This window comes from Doryrhamphus excisus, chromosome 22 (assembly GCF_030265055.1).
Source record: "Doryrhamphus excisus isolate RoL2022-K1 chromosome 22, RoL_Dexc_1.0, whole genome shotgun sequence".
Lineage (NCBI taxonomy): Eukaryota > Metazoa > Chordata > Actinopteri > Syngnathiformes > Syngnathidae > Doryrhamphus > Doryrhamphus excisus.
In genome coordinates, this window is record NC_080487.1 from 391,974 (window position 1) to 407,133 (window position 15,160).

At 46.2% G+C, this 15,160-nt stretch overlaps 1 protein-coding gene across 1 annotated transcript; it reads left to right on the forward strand.

Annotated features, from left to right (window-relative positions):
- Nucleotides 1–1,007: 1,007 nt before the first annotated feature.
- Nucleotides 1,008–11,825, forward strand: acvr2ba (activin A receptor type 2Ba). Its single transcript, XM_058062005.1, has 11 exons — nt 1,008–1,448; nt 4,337–4,553; nt 4,922–5,037; nt 5,240–5,391; nt 5,471–5,614; nt 5,691–5,834; nt 6,269–6,417; nt 6,493–6,607; nt 7,284–7,422; nt 8,047–8,177; nt 8,579–11,825. The coding sequence occupies exons 1-11, from the start codon at nt 1,397–1,399 to the stop codon at nt 8,771–8,773; spliced, it is 1,554 nt and encodes a 517-aa protein (XP_057917988.1). The 5' UTR covers nt 1,008–1,396; the 3' UTR covers nt 8,774–11,825.
- The last annotated feature ends 3,335 nt before the right edge of the window (nt 11,826–15,160 follow it).

Here is a 15,160-nt window from a genome sequence, read left to right on the forward strand (position 1 = left end):
ATGCTAGTCACCCATTCTATTTGGAATGATCTGTTCCAGAGTAAAACCATCACCCCGTAAAACCTTTACAGGCAATGTCGTGTTAAAAGTAGATCATCTGTCATAATCTGTGTTCTGCCTTTTCTTTCAGTTCACGTCTGACTGGCAGTAGGCCGGCTACCTGCCGGCTACCTGCCGGCTACCTGCCGGCTACCTGCCGGCTACCTACCGGCTACCTGCCGGCTACCTGCCGGCGGTTAGTTTCTTGGCTTTATTCATTGTGTTGTTATTGACTAATATTTAAGGTAGTTTGATGATGTGAAATGTTAAAGTGTGACAAACATGCAAACATTAAACATGGCATGGCATGGCATGGCATGGCACGGCTTTATTTGGGCTTTGCAATCTGCACATGAAAGCACCAATTAAAAAGATTAGTTTGCATTGGATTACTGCATCCCCAGCTTCAAAAATAGGCCAGCTATTTTTACCAACTTATGCATAAAAGATCATTAGAACTGGGGTGAAATACCGTACACCCACAAGCCACAACATTAGGTACACTTGTCCCATTTAATGGCCACAACATTATAACAACATTTATAGGTCAGAAAGGGGGGAAATTCATAATAGGTCTCCTTTAGCTCTTATTGTTGATGACATCCACTCATCTAACATCTGTATTTGGTGACATCATATCAGATGTTTTTGTGCACTGGCATTCTCACCAGCCCCGCTTTATACATTACTAAATGAACAGACTCTAGTCGTATTCAAAGGACCAAATGTGACCGTGAACGCACCACGGGGATGCTGTGCGCGTTAAGAAAAAGAAAGAAGACGCGCGGATAGGAATGATACCTGAGCATATTAACATACGTTAATTATAGCTTAAAAATCAAATTATTACGATAAAGGATTTGGTGAAACGAGGGCGTCGTGGGTGAAAGAGAGGCGTTTCGGTCGTAAGCGCGAGGTGGCGTTAAGGTCACCGGCTAGGAGGCTGCCTGGATTCCCCCTTTGTGTTTACACATCCGGGTCTCCCGGCGAGCAGCCCTCTCCCCATTTAGACGGACGCCATTTTGGACACACATCACTAACATGCATGTAAACCCCCAGCGACCTCTCGACGCAGCGCCGCGGAAAACAACGTCTGCCTCGGTCACCGGAGCCGCTTCGACCGCTTCTTCTGTCTTCTTTTCCACCTCCCTGCCTCCGTAGTTTCTTCTTTCGCTCTCGGCGGCGGTTGCGGCGGCGGCCGACACACGCTACACGGTGCTGGCTGGCGGAGGCTTCTTCCGCTGGAGGGGACCGGAGAGGCCTGCGGTCGGTTTGATCCCCGGACCGATGATTTGGACCGGCTTAGGGTGTTGATGAACCAGGCGGGGGACCTGCGGGCTGCGTTTAGAAACGGAACATGTCTTTCTCATGGCTGACTTGTTCACTTCTTCTGGGAACTTTGTGCGCAGGTAAGCGGCGGAGAGGTTAGCTTCAATCGCAAGTGTTTGCTAGTTTGTCGGGTATTTAAACTAACTTTCCCTTTGCGGTTATTTAAAAACTATCGCTGTTATCGGTGTGCTGTTTGCTTGTGGGCTTCCTGTGCCAAGTCCACCTTATTCCAGGTGTTTGTTGTGTTTTTTAAAGCTGAAACATGCTAAACTGTTGCGTCCACCACCTTTGTGAGCAGAGGCAGGAATAGAAAGCAGCAGCTGCAACAACATCCTGAAACCTTAGAAGCTCCACCTCAACTCATGCTTGCTTGGACCGTAAAGAGCGGAGAGAAAAGGGGACCCTTGTTTTTGTCTAAAATGGCCATATTCCATCTTTACATTGACTATAAAGCAAGTGAAATTACCAGTGAGGCTTGCTTGCCTCCCCCCTCCGCCCCATCCTTCAATAATGTGCCCCACTCCAACGTTGATCTATGACCCCTTCTTTATTTTGGAGCATACGGACCTCCACGCACCCCCAACCCTTGGCAGCCCCCCTCCCCCATCCCATGGAATGACTACAATAAGATGTGGAGCCCAGCTGCCTCCTCCGTGTGTGTGGATGCGTCTAATGCATGCTTTTATAGATTAGGGTTGGGATGGAGCAGCAAGTAAGCCTCTTCCATGTTGGAAGAGGAATCCATGTTGTTTTGGTGTAAAGCCTCACAGTGAGGGGTGGGGGGGGGGGGTGGCGATCATGTAGTAAAAGTCCTCCCTCGTCACGTGACCATTGTCTCAACGGAGCGTTTTTGAGCATCAGTCCCACCAAAACATCCCAATCATTTTAACTGATGCCATGTTTGCTAACTGGATGCATCCGCTGTCTCTTTTCCATTGTTAGCTGCTGGACAGCTGATGGTATGTGTGGGTAATGGGGGGGGGGTACTCTAAAGGAGGGAGGGGGTGAGGGCAGTCTGCTATAGGAAGGGATTTAAAGAGACAAGCTTTTTACTTGCCTCATTGTGTCAATTCTGAATGTGCTTATTATTATTTGTTGACATTATGTTACCATTTGGTTTAAGTTTAACTAAATTTGTGCAAGTAGGGGTGCCATCACGTGACATTATTAATACATAAAATTGATAAAATTGTGAGGGATTTCATTACATGACATTACAGCAGAATTACAGCAGAAACATTTGAGTCAAGTCCATTCGTTCATTTGTGTGTCACTTTTTATAGAGCAGGGGGGGCTAGCTTGTTTTCATTGAGGGACACATTGCATCTATGGCTGCCCTCATAGGGCTGCTTGTCACTGTCAATATATATGAAAATAAATGACTATAGCCTCATAATGTTATAACATGGTTCCATTCTCCATTCCGCTGGTCCGGGTCACGGGGGCAGCAGTCTCAGTAGGGAAGTCCCCGGCCAGCTCAACCAGGAGGACACCGAGGCGTCCCAGGCCAGCTGTTAGACATACCTGTAATCCCTCCAGCATGTCCTGGGTCTGCCCTGGGGCCTTCTCCTGGCTGGGCATGCCCGGACACCTCACCGGGAGGCATCCAGACTCGATGCCTGAGACATTGTTTTATTTTAAAAAGTAATATATAGATATTCCATGTTTAATGCGAACTGAAATGCACCATTTAACTTTGCAATGGAAGCGTGTATACCTGTGTCCTCTTCAAAAACACAAAACCATTTTTACTGCTTTATATTTAATTCAGCCTTATTTCCAAAGGTTTTCCAGCAAAGTGGGATATGGCTGAAACACAGTGACGCAGCGTCCCGCAGTTACAGACTTAGATGCCTGGCAGCGTGTGACGATATACACAATATTTACCAATCAGGACGTCCCAATCCGCTATTGATATTTGATATCAGCAAAAAAACAATATAGGCTTATATCGACCTGCATGTCAAATCTCCACTATTGGCGTTCTGATGCGAGCAGTCCATTCCAGACTTTGCTCCAACACGTCTATTCAGCAGCAGATGGATGGGGCCCATGTGATCACAACAGCAGCGTTTGCTAGCATGCTACCAAAGTAGCAAGGAGCCAGAGTGACGTCAGCCGTGCAGCAGCACAAAGATGTTGCAACCGTATGAAACTGCCATGGGGCGGCAACCGAGCCTTTGCCACATTCCACACTACAAAATAAGTCCTAAAAGTATGTATGATTTATAATATCGGATCGATATTCAATGCTGTAATATCGGTATTGTATCCAAAGTGCTAATGTTGACGCCCCTGCTGACTTACAGGCTGTGGAATACCCTGGCAAGCAGGCCGGCCTCCTTTACCGCTCTGATGCTACTTTGGTGCAAAATTTGACTCCCCATTTTCATGTCAGTGGTGCGTCGATGGCGCTACAGCCGACAGACAGAATGAAAACCTTCAAAATGCCAGTTTGGCAGTGCGGTTTGACGCCAGTGTTTGGTTTGTTACATGCTAGCATCTCTTTTTAAATAAACACCTAAATGAGGCGATAATAGACAGTAAATGCCTGAGGCTAAGGTATTACACATAGAACGTGCATTAGAGGCTGGTTTCTACCTTTGTTTCTTGAGATGTATAGCGCTCCAGGGATTTGCCCTGAATTGTACTTACTATAGAAGCGTCTGGTGTACTACTCCACGATATATTTGTGGCACAGCTAATTAAATGTTTAAAGAGATCCTATCACACGCTGGATTATTCACCAGCCATTCCCTTGCCCAGAGGAACCTACTCTTCACTACAGAGGGCTCCCAAACTTGGCGCCGCTCCAGAGCGATGATGGAGGCTCGGCTCAGGGAAGCTTCCCACGCAGCGCTTGTGTGGATCCTCCGCCATATGTCTGCCACGCTCGCTTCTGCCTCGTCCGGTTCATGGCGGCGCCGTGCTGACCGAGGCCCGCCTTCTGTCTTGTCTGTCTTCGCAGGGTACAGTCTGGGCGAGGCGGAGACCCGGGAGTGCGTGTTCTACAATGACAACTGGCGTGCAGAGAAGACCAACCAGAGCGGCTTTGAGCGCTGCGATGACAAGGACAAGGACAAAGACAAGCGGCTGCACTGCTACGCCTCCTGGCTCAACTCCTCAGGGACCATCAAGCTTGTGAAGAAAGGCTGCTGGCTGGATGACTTCAACTGCTACGACAGGTGAGGTCCCGTTTGACCTTTACTCTGAATGCAGCGGGAGTGCGCTGCAAGGTTCTCTGCTCGTTTTACGGGCCTCACGTCGGTTGCCCGACAGAGTGGCTAACGGCGCATTTGTATACGCTGCATCAATATCAATACTCCGTATTTTTCACATTTTTTCATTTAAAAAAAATGCTGAATTTAGCTCAGCTAGTTGGAGGACAATATGTCTTTACAGCAGGCTTACGTCTAGAAGACTTCAGTATGATGTTCTCGCCTTTTTAAAAATAGCAGAGATAACTTTCTGGTGTCCATGTTTTTTCTCATCTGAGCACTATTAATGCAGGTGTGTGTGTGTTTGTGTGTTTGTGTGTGTCATCTCGCTTTAGGCAAGAATGCGTCTCCATGGATGAGAACCCTCAGGTCTTCTTCTGCTGCTGCGAGGGCAACTACTGCAATGAGCGCTTCACCCACCTCCCTGACATGATTGGCGCTGGCAACCGAGGTGAGGGGCAAACAGCTTCCCACGCCTGGCAAAGCGGCAAAAAGTAGCTGGGGAAGCTAGCTTTGCTATGTACATTATGTCCATATGTACTTTAGTTTGGCTCTTGTAATGTCTTCATCGAGGTAGCTGGAGATGAGCATCCTGACACACGGTGAAGCAACAATGATACCAATGTTTTCCGTGTTCTGTTCTTCCCTCACAGTCAAAATCCGGCCTCCACCCAGAGTGCCGTCCATGCTCAACGTGCTGGTCTACTCCCTGCTACCTCTCTGCGTGCTCTCCCTGGCAATCATCCTGGCTTTGTGGATGTACCGCCACCGTAAGCCCCCCTACGGCCATGTGGACCTCAGCGAGGTGAGACGGGTCCTGGGCCCTCGACTCATTTTAAAGCCGTATTTGTCAGCCCCCCAGAACAAAACCGTTTGTCATTCAGGACCCCGGACCCACTCCTCCCTCCCCCCTGATGGGTCTGAAACCCCTACAGCTGCTGGAAATCAAAGCCAGGGGGCGCTTTGGTTGCGTTTGGAAAGCCCAGCTCATGAGCGAATACGTTGCCGTCAAGGTTTTCCCAGTGCAGGTGAGTCAAGCCGTTGCACACGGCGCCCGCTTTAAACGGGGCGGGGGCATAATATCAGACACCCACCTTGTCGCAGGATAAGCAGTCGTGGCAAAACGAGCGAGACATTTTCCTGACGGCGGGCATGCGGCACGAGAACATCCTGCGCTACATTGCTGCTGAGAAGCACGGAGCCAACCTGGAGACGGAGCTGTGGCTCATCACGGAGTTTCATGAGAGGGTGAGCGCACAGAAATAGCATACCTTAAAGCCTATAGGAGCCCTGCGGGGACCACACCGCTTGCTCTTTATTTTCCAATATTGGGCTTTTGTTTACCTCTGGAAAAGCGAATCGTCGCGTTTATTAATTCCTGCGTTTTATTGGGCGGCGCTGAACCGCAGCGGACAGTCAACTGACTTTAATAATGGACTTGCTTTGTGCACTGGGGACACAAAGGGTCTCTCCCAAACTGTTCTCACAAAGTTGGACACATTAACGCTCTCCCAAAGGTCTTGCTAAGATGAATTAAGATTCTGGATGGGCTCAGGGGACTGATTAATTAGTGGATTAAGACTTGTGTAGGTGAAAGGTCATTAGCAGCCAGATGGTGCACAGTACTACATCATGTTGCCTTTCAGGGGAGCAGTCTAATAGAAATGTCTTGTTTCCTTCAGGGGTCGCTGACCGATCACCTTAAGGGCAACACTGTGACCTGGGGCGAGCTGTGCCACATAGCCGAGACCATGTCCCGTGGCTTGGCCTACCTCCATGAGGACATTCCCAGCTACAAGGGGGAAGCACCCAAACCCACCATTGCGCACAGGTAGGCAGGAGTGGAGCGCATATACCTTGAAAATGCACAATGATAACTTAACACATGCCAATTACATTTTCTCAGGGATTTCAAGAGTAAGAATGTGATGCTCCGAAACGACCTGACGGCAATCATCGGAGACTTTGGGCTGGCTGTCCGCTTCGAACCAGGAAAACCTCCAGGAGATACTCATGGCCAGGTAATTCACATCCACGCTCCCAGCCATGTCCATCAGACCCGGCTCCTTTGATTTGGGGCGGCAGCGTGGCCCCGGTGCACTTGCTCACTCAAGCAGCCAACTTGGAGAAAGATCATGATTGTTTGTGTACGAGCACCTGTGCCTGCAATGTGGACACGTCGTATAATTAGTATGATCTTCCCCGTTATTAAATGTTTACCCCCACGCCGCACAACAACAATAGCGGACAGAACAGCTCCAAAGGGGCCGCATGCAGATGGCCGACGATGACCTTTCTTTATGTTACCCATAGTGGCACAAAGAGAAGGAAGACTAGTTTTCTCCGGGTACTCCGCTTTCCTCCCCCATCCCAAAAACATGTTAGCTTCATTGGCCACTCCAAATTGTCCATAGGTATGAATGTGAGTGTGAATGGTTGTTTGTCTATATATGCCCTGGGGTTGGCTGGCCACCAGTCCAGGGTGGACCCCGCCTCTCGCTGGAAGACCGCTGGCATAGGCTCCAGCATGCCCCCGCAACCCTAATGAGGATGTAGCATAGAAGATGGATGGATGGGCTAAACATAGTATGGCTACATTAGTGTCAAAGTGAAAGTTACGCTTGAAATGTATCTTTCCACAAAAGGCTGTTTTCTTGTGGAGAACTGTCCCTTTAATTGGATTGGATTGTGGTTCAGGTGGGCACGAGGCGCTACATGGCTCCAGAGGTGCTGGAGGGAGCCATCAACTTCCAGCGGGACTCCTTCCTGAGGATCGACATGTACGCCATGGGCCTGGTGCTGTGGGAGCTGGTGTCTCGCTGCACCGAGACGGACGGTGAGTCCAGGATGAGTGGGGGAAAGGTCACGCTTCCTCACGCTGATCCAATAAACAAAGGATTAGTTTATGTTCTTGACTGCCCAGGTCAGACCGTTGTTTGATTCCCCTCACATAAACTAAGCGTAACCCAAAGTGAGTAGGGAAAAGAACTTTTCCCCAAACTGTTCCCGCAAAGTTGGAAGCAGAGAATAGTCAAATTGGCATGCTAAGACGAGCTAACGAGTTAAGCTACAGTGTATTAGTGTATTAGCTGCTAGTATTGTCTTCAGAGACTTCATGGCTATGTTCTAACGGTGTGGAATCTCCTGCTTTAGCTACTGTCAGCTAAAGCAACCAAAATCAATAGCATCCTTTTTCACTGATCTCAGCCAATACAGATCGGTGGATGATGGATTGGAGCACCCCTCGTTAAAATAGTTGTTTTTTTTTACATTCTAAACTCCTATTGATATGACGTGGACATGTGTGGCTTATATGTTCAAATCTGTAATTGCCTCTAAATGTAGTGGGTGCTTCCACACCAGTGAGTCTTATACAAATCAAAATCCAGTCCATTGATCCGTGTGGTGGTTTGCAATACATTAGTCCACATAATGAATTTGTCTTCTTGCCGCTGGTCAGGTACCGTGGGCGAGTACATGCTGCCGTTTGAGGACGAGATAGGCCAGCATCCATCCCTGGAGGACCTGCAGGATGTGGTCGTGCACAAGAAAATGCGTCCAGTCATCAAGGACTGCTGGCACAAACATCCTGTGAGTAGACACACACGAGAAGTGTCAGGGCGTCACGCATCCTTTGGGGTGGGTGGTTTTCCACAAATGATACGTTTACGTGTTTGTGATGATCACATCGCCAGCCTCAAACTCGCCACACCCTGCCAAGTGGCGCAAGAATGGGGGAGAACATTGTGTATATTACAAAGCTGACATGCACTTTTTTTCTAGACGTACACTATGTATAACTATTTAGAAAATATATATTACAGTATATTCTTGATGATATTTACAATATAACAAAACCACGGTTTGGTTTTTCACTGGCTTGAAAGGTTTGCCCCCCCCCCCTGTCGAAACCTGTATGACTGTTACAGAGCGTCTTTCAATCGCCACTGTTGGTGCACGGGTCACATTTGGAACTTGTCTGTGGCCGGCAGGGTCTGAGTCAGCTGTGCGAGACCATCGAGGAATGCTGGGACCACGACGCCGAGGCCCGCCTGTCGGCCGGCTGCGTGGAGGAGCGCATCGGTCAGATCACCAGGACCACCGGCAGCACTACCTCAGACGGCCCCGTCTCCATCGTGACGTCGCTCACCAACGAGGACCTACCTCCCAAAGAGTCCAGTACCTGAACGGGGGCGGGAGCGGCGGGTACCATCTTTTGCCTCCCGAGCGCCCTTTTTTTGGTCAAACCCAAACTCAGTGGATTTGCGTGAATATTTAATAATAACAACGTAGAGGAGGAAGAAAAGACTATCACGTTTTGAATGCAGCTGCTATTTTATCCCGATACTGGCATTTTTTAATTTTTCTACATCTAACACACACATCCTTCTGCTGTAGTTGGGGAGTAGTATAAGCTATGCGACGGCAACAGTACATGTCATTACCTCATAATTCATTTGAGTCGCTCTTGGTTTTTTTCCCTTGAATTACCTCATGAGTTTTTATGTTTAGTTTGACGTCCCCCCACCCCCGTGTGGTCACGAGCAGCCAAATGAACTGAACTCTTCAGCTCCAAACCTTGGGAGGATGCGTTTTTTGAGACTGTTTAGACAAAATATATTCATCTTCCTCAGGGGTCGAAGCTTCTCCGAAACTCTGGTGTGCTCCCTTATTTTAAGCCCGTGAATGCCTCTCTCCCAACACGACAGAAGAGAAACAAAACGGAAAATAATGGAGCACAGTGTTTTTTATGGAGCTAAATAGGTGCTGAGCATTGGTATTATTATTATTATTGTTGTTGTTTGAATTATTATTATTATTGTTGAGACATTTGGACTTGTCGGAGATGTCGGGGGCACGTGTGGTGCTCCCTCGGGGAACTACCTCTCTCAGGTATCCAATAGGCTTCTGTAGGAGCTTTTATCTCCAAGCGGAGAGCCAAGCTAGCTGTCACGGAAATGTCCCGGATTCATTTGTCATTGCTTTGTTGCGTAGAAATTCCCGCTTACTCCTTTGCCAGTGCCGGGAGCATTGACCAATGCTGCCTGGAGTTGCAATGTTACACAGGATTCATTTCCACCGTGTGGGCGGCAGACCATCGAGTGAATGTACCGTTACGTCAATAGTTGGTCAGAGCGTGGTTACATTAGCAGTCGGATTGGGTGGATTTGTCTGTTTTTGGCTGGCTAGGACAAAGTGGCAAAGGACTGGAAGATGTGTGGAGCTATTTCCATTCATGATTATCACAGAAACATGAACATGATGAATAGGGCCTTGTATGTTTATCGTTGGAAAGGCCTACATCGGTGCTTCCCAAACCCTCTACTCCTTCACACTGCAGAATCATAACCCTTTTCATCTTCTTTAACTTGAAATATTGATCGCAAATCATTGGTTACTTCATTTTAGCGTTTCCAACCCATTCAATCACGACAAGGTAGTATCGGAAGCACCAAAACGCCTACCGTACAGCATAACCAACGATAACCCCTGCTGCGCCGGAAATGAAAGCTGAAACACTCTTAAAGGGGACGTCCACTTTTTGGGGAATTTTGTCCATCGTCCCCAATCCTTATGTGAAACATGAACACATATTTCTTTTAGTTTTCTGTGTATTACAACACCAGAAAACCAGTTCATACGAGCTAGCTAACCATGCACTGGGAGACACCTATTTCTATGCTAGTTCCGTCAACAACACTTAGGATGTCCCCTCCCCTTGGGATGGCCGTGTCTTCCAGCACGAGGCGTGTGCTCCGGTCCTCAGGTCAAAATGCTGACGGCAAACCAGCATCTTGTTGAGTCTTGGTAGCCAAACGGAGGGCTAGCTATCCACTCTGTGTCTGTGGATGACGCTGAGATTAGCGATTAGCGAGGCGCCGTGTTAGTCCGCCAGATAAAAAAACCAATAATACCGCTGTAGCTTGGTTAACATATAACTCAGTTATGGAAGTTCCCCTTCAATGCAGGAAATAATCCTCTTAGTTGATATAACCAACAAGGCTCAATGCCCCTTCTCTCCTTTCGCTTTGCACTGTGAGGCATTCAGGCACACTCATAATTGGAGCCAATTGTTTTTCATTTTTCTTCACGTACCCCCCACGACAATTGGTGTAGCCCACTTGCGATTGACTCGGTTTTGCGTTCTTTCTTTGAGCGGTGTATATTTTCACCTTTGTGACAGATGTTTTTAACAGAATAAAATAACCAAAAATCAAGGATTTTAATCATCATAAATGTTTTTAAATAATCCAAAATGTTTTAAAATAATGATTTGGAATATTGGGTTATTTTTTATATTTTCAAGTATAAATGATTGACAGTCGGTACAAGTCCCAGCCAGTATTTAAGCTTATATTTGATTACAATATTTCTTTTCCCGAATATTAACAATGACATTCATGACAAAAATAATCTGCAAACATAATAATAATTTGGAAAATGAAAAAAATGGCTTTCCATTTCCGTTGTGGTTTTCCAGCTTATTTAGGAATTCTAAATGTCATTTTCTCCGGTCTATGGGATCGTTTGTGGTCCCAACTGGGCGTCCTGATGTCTTGCAGCCTTTTCCCACTTTGTCCTTCCCAGCCACGGTAGACCCGCCCACCATCGTTGTGGGCTTGGCTACGGCTTTGGTGTGTTTTGGATTTGGACTTTTTGCTTTTTAACCCTGCTAGCGCTATACTGGAGCATAAGCGACTTGTCTTTCATTTAGTATTATTATTGTTATTATTTTCATTCTGGCCTCGTGTGGAACAGATTGCCACTTTTCTCCCCCTCTTGATACCTCAGTGTGTGTGCGTGTGTGTGCGTGCGTGATGCAAAGAGACGTTTGCCTTTTAGTCTCGGATGCAGTGAAGACGGGTGCCGAGTGCTCCATGTCCTTCTGACGTGAAACGTTGCTGAATGTCTGTTATGCTGCTGTGACTATTCCAGGATACTCAAGGATTTGTATTCTTGGTGGATATACACCATCCATGACGTGGCGTCTTATGTCCTCGTGTCCTTTGTGTCGTCCGTGATGATGATGATGATGATGATGATGAAGGGGTGAGCCCTCAGATGGTTTCTCTTCTCCAGACTGACCTCAGATATTCTGACAAAAGTACCTCAGGCTTTTTTTCTACATGTGTATCAACTTGTCTTAAGTATTTGCATACTAGTCCTGTCTGTGGAGATTGTTTTTCATTCAATTTCTATTATTTTCTATCCTTTTGCCCTCTTTTTTATTTTTTTAATCCCCAACTACAACCCAAGCAGTTGTCAGTGTCCATGCTGTGTGTATACGTGTGTGTATATATACATATCTATCTATACATAATCAGTGCTTCTCAATTTTTTCTGTCATGCCCCCCCCCCCCCCCACCCCATTCATGTATCTGTACTGAAACCTGGAAAATGCAACAAAATGGAGAACATAAGTCACATTGCATGTTGAGTACTATAAATGTGTACATGTTGGCAGGGCTGAACTAAAATCAAAGCCCCCCCCTTTTTGAGAAGCACTGATATATATGTATGTATGTATATACACACCCAAGAAGAGACACTGATTATGTAAATAGATGATGGGGGGGCACCATTGAACCCAAAATGATTGATCAGAGTCTTTATTAGTTTGGTGATGGGATTCATCATCTAGCTGGAAATGACACAAGATGGTGGATGCTTCAAAGTGTCGACGTGCGTTCTCATTTTATTGGATGAAAAGGGGGGGTGTTGCTAACGTTCGTAAACCCAAAAAAAACCACTTCATTGTTTACATGATGCATTATGACACGACTTCTATGTCATATATATGAATAATTGATCATGGCCGCCTCGGTTATGAATACAACATCAGCAGTGCAGTTCCAATAGCACGTAGGTACAGCATCTCCAACTCAAACAAGTAGTACACAAAAGGTACATATTTCGTCTCTAATCCATTTTAGTCTCTTCATAAAGTACGCATTTCACTGTCGACTGGTGATTAATCTTGATTAATCATTTGAAAAGGGATGCATTTGATTAGATTGTTAATCATTTGACAGTCCTCATAAACATTTGAATGTGTGTATATAATTATAAGTATCAACATTTCAGAGTTTTCTTGTTACATTAACATTAATTTCTAAAAACAAAAATCTGAATAATTAACCATCGAGCTTGTCTTGGACTCCTTGTTATAGATTAGGATGCAGTGGATGGTATTACCATTTACCAAACCTAGCTTGTGTCGTTTCCAGCTAGCACAAAAACATCTAAAATATGAAATATGATCAGGTTCCCATCCTGCTCATATTTAGTCATATTAGCTCATACAACCGGGCTCGGCTGGCTCCTGGTTTCTGTTTCCTGGGAGTCGGCCGGCGTGGACAGGTCACTCGTGTGTTTGGCACGTGAAAGCAAGAACGATGACGATGGCGGCCATTTTGACCACTATTACCTCCAGTAATCACCTGCTGATGTGATGTTGAGCTGTCGGTAGTTTAGACGCACAGCTTGTGCTTTGATTGGTGCCGTGGAGCCATGATGACTTTTTGCTATCTTGGTATCATTATTTCATACTCACTTTTTGGCTACACGTGTCTGGATTTCCTCTTTCTAATCCTGGTTGAACTAAAGCATTGATGACAACCGTGTGTGTGTACATACATATATATATATATATATATATATATATATACTCTATATGTGTATGTACACGTATTCCAAGGATCCAGCAATATTTGCAATACAGCAATAGTCATTTTGCTATCAAACTGGGTAAAGTGGGCACCGGGTCAGCCGTGATGGACCATCCTCCTCCACCTGGGTTTTACCTGGTGGTGTGCCCGGATGGTCCAACACGGCTGTGGGGCGTCCCCACGGCCACACCACATTGTGCCAGCTCTGTTGCCTCCCGAGGCGGTCTTACAAACACACAGCTCTTCTTCTCTTCTGACCACTTACCTCATGCAGTACCTCGCTAGAAACAACACCTAGTCACTCAGACCCCTCTGGAAAACAACATATACGTATATATGTATGTATATGTATGTATGTATATGTACTGGCAGTAGTTGAGGTAATGACGAGTTGTCATGTCATCACGGTTCATTGCATGTGGCCTGGTCTCTGCAAAAGGCCAGCATTGTTAGTCCAGTGAGCGGCATCATGCCACGTCTATCACATGAACGTCTCTAGGGCGGGGGCTGGTTGGAGCTCCGGCGATATAGCCGGGCCTATGGGCTGGTCCCAAGCCACGATCGGAGACCTGCATGAACGCCACAACACGTCAGGCTCCGTTGACGCTAGACCGCGTCCAGGGTGAGGGAATGACCAGGACCCTGCTGGACCAGTTTGGCAGCAGCCCCACTTTGTGTCCACCCGGGATTGACTGTTGGGACTTGTCTTTGGGAGGTGCCATTTTGTTTTGAAAGTATTCCTGAAAAGTTGTGTTTTTGTCTCCGTACGCCAATATCCTAAAGAAATCATTCAAAGGAGGAAAATCCAGTTGAAGGCTTGAAAAGAATCCAAAAATATGTTGTTCAAGTTCCTGTTGACTGTGGTGTCTCATGTCCGTGTTGAAGGTCCTTTTTATTTGGATGGAAGTCATTGTCACGTGAGTCTGAGAGCAAAGACCTGGTATTTCTCCTGGTGTGAATGACCTCTTCCCTGTTTACGTGGCGATGGCGGCGGCGGCGGCGGCGGCGAGGATGCCGTCTTTATCCGTGAGTTTGAAGAATGCTTAGAAATATAAACTAGAGGAGAATACATCTTTTTTTCTATATGAAAAATAAATACACTGAGTAACCGACTTCATGGAGTCATTTTGTCACGCACGCCCACTAAGGTCACATAGACTATATATAATTGGATTGAACACAGTAGTCATATATGGTTATATACATGTGTATTTCATTACATTAAATATTCAAATAAAAGGAAAGTAGATGTAAAAATATACTTTAGTTTTTTTGTTCAATAAGATCAGGGATGACTATGGTGGAGAGTGGTTAGTGCAGGCCTCACAGCGAGGAGACACAAGTTCGATTCCACCCTCGGCCATCTCTGTTGTAACTTGTTCTTGTTCTCTGTTTACTCTGGAACAAAAGCTAGTGGTATCATCTGCAAATAATGCCAACTTCAAGTCATTCATCATTTTCACGTAGAACAGTTTTGGTCCCAGTATTGACCCCTGGGGTACTCCACACATAATTTTAGCGTTTGACCCACTCCTCTGACTCTGGACACTTTTCTTAGTTGGCCGCTTGAACAGCGTCGAATTCATGCAAATTCAACATGCAACTTTTATTGTCTCTTTGATTTAGCAGTGAATAAATGATAACGCTAATCAATTCCCTCATGGGCATGCCCCACATAGCTGTCTCCCTATGTGGGACATTTGCTAGCCGGGGTACGGCAGTATGAATGACAATAAAACAATAACTGCAGGGCTTCAAAATCTTCAAAAACAATAATAATACAATGATGGCTAATTTGCACAATAACAAGCATCTGGTAGGAATACCTCTGGCTCAGACACGGGTATGATTAGTTGAATGCCTACTAATTAGACAATGAACTAATTAGACTCCACTTCATGTGGT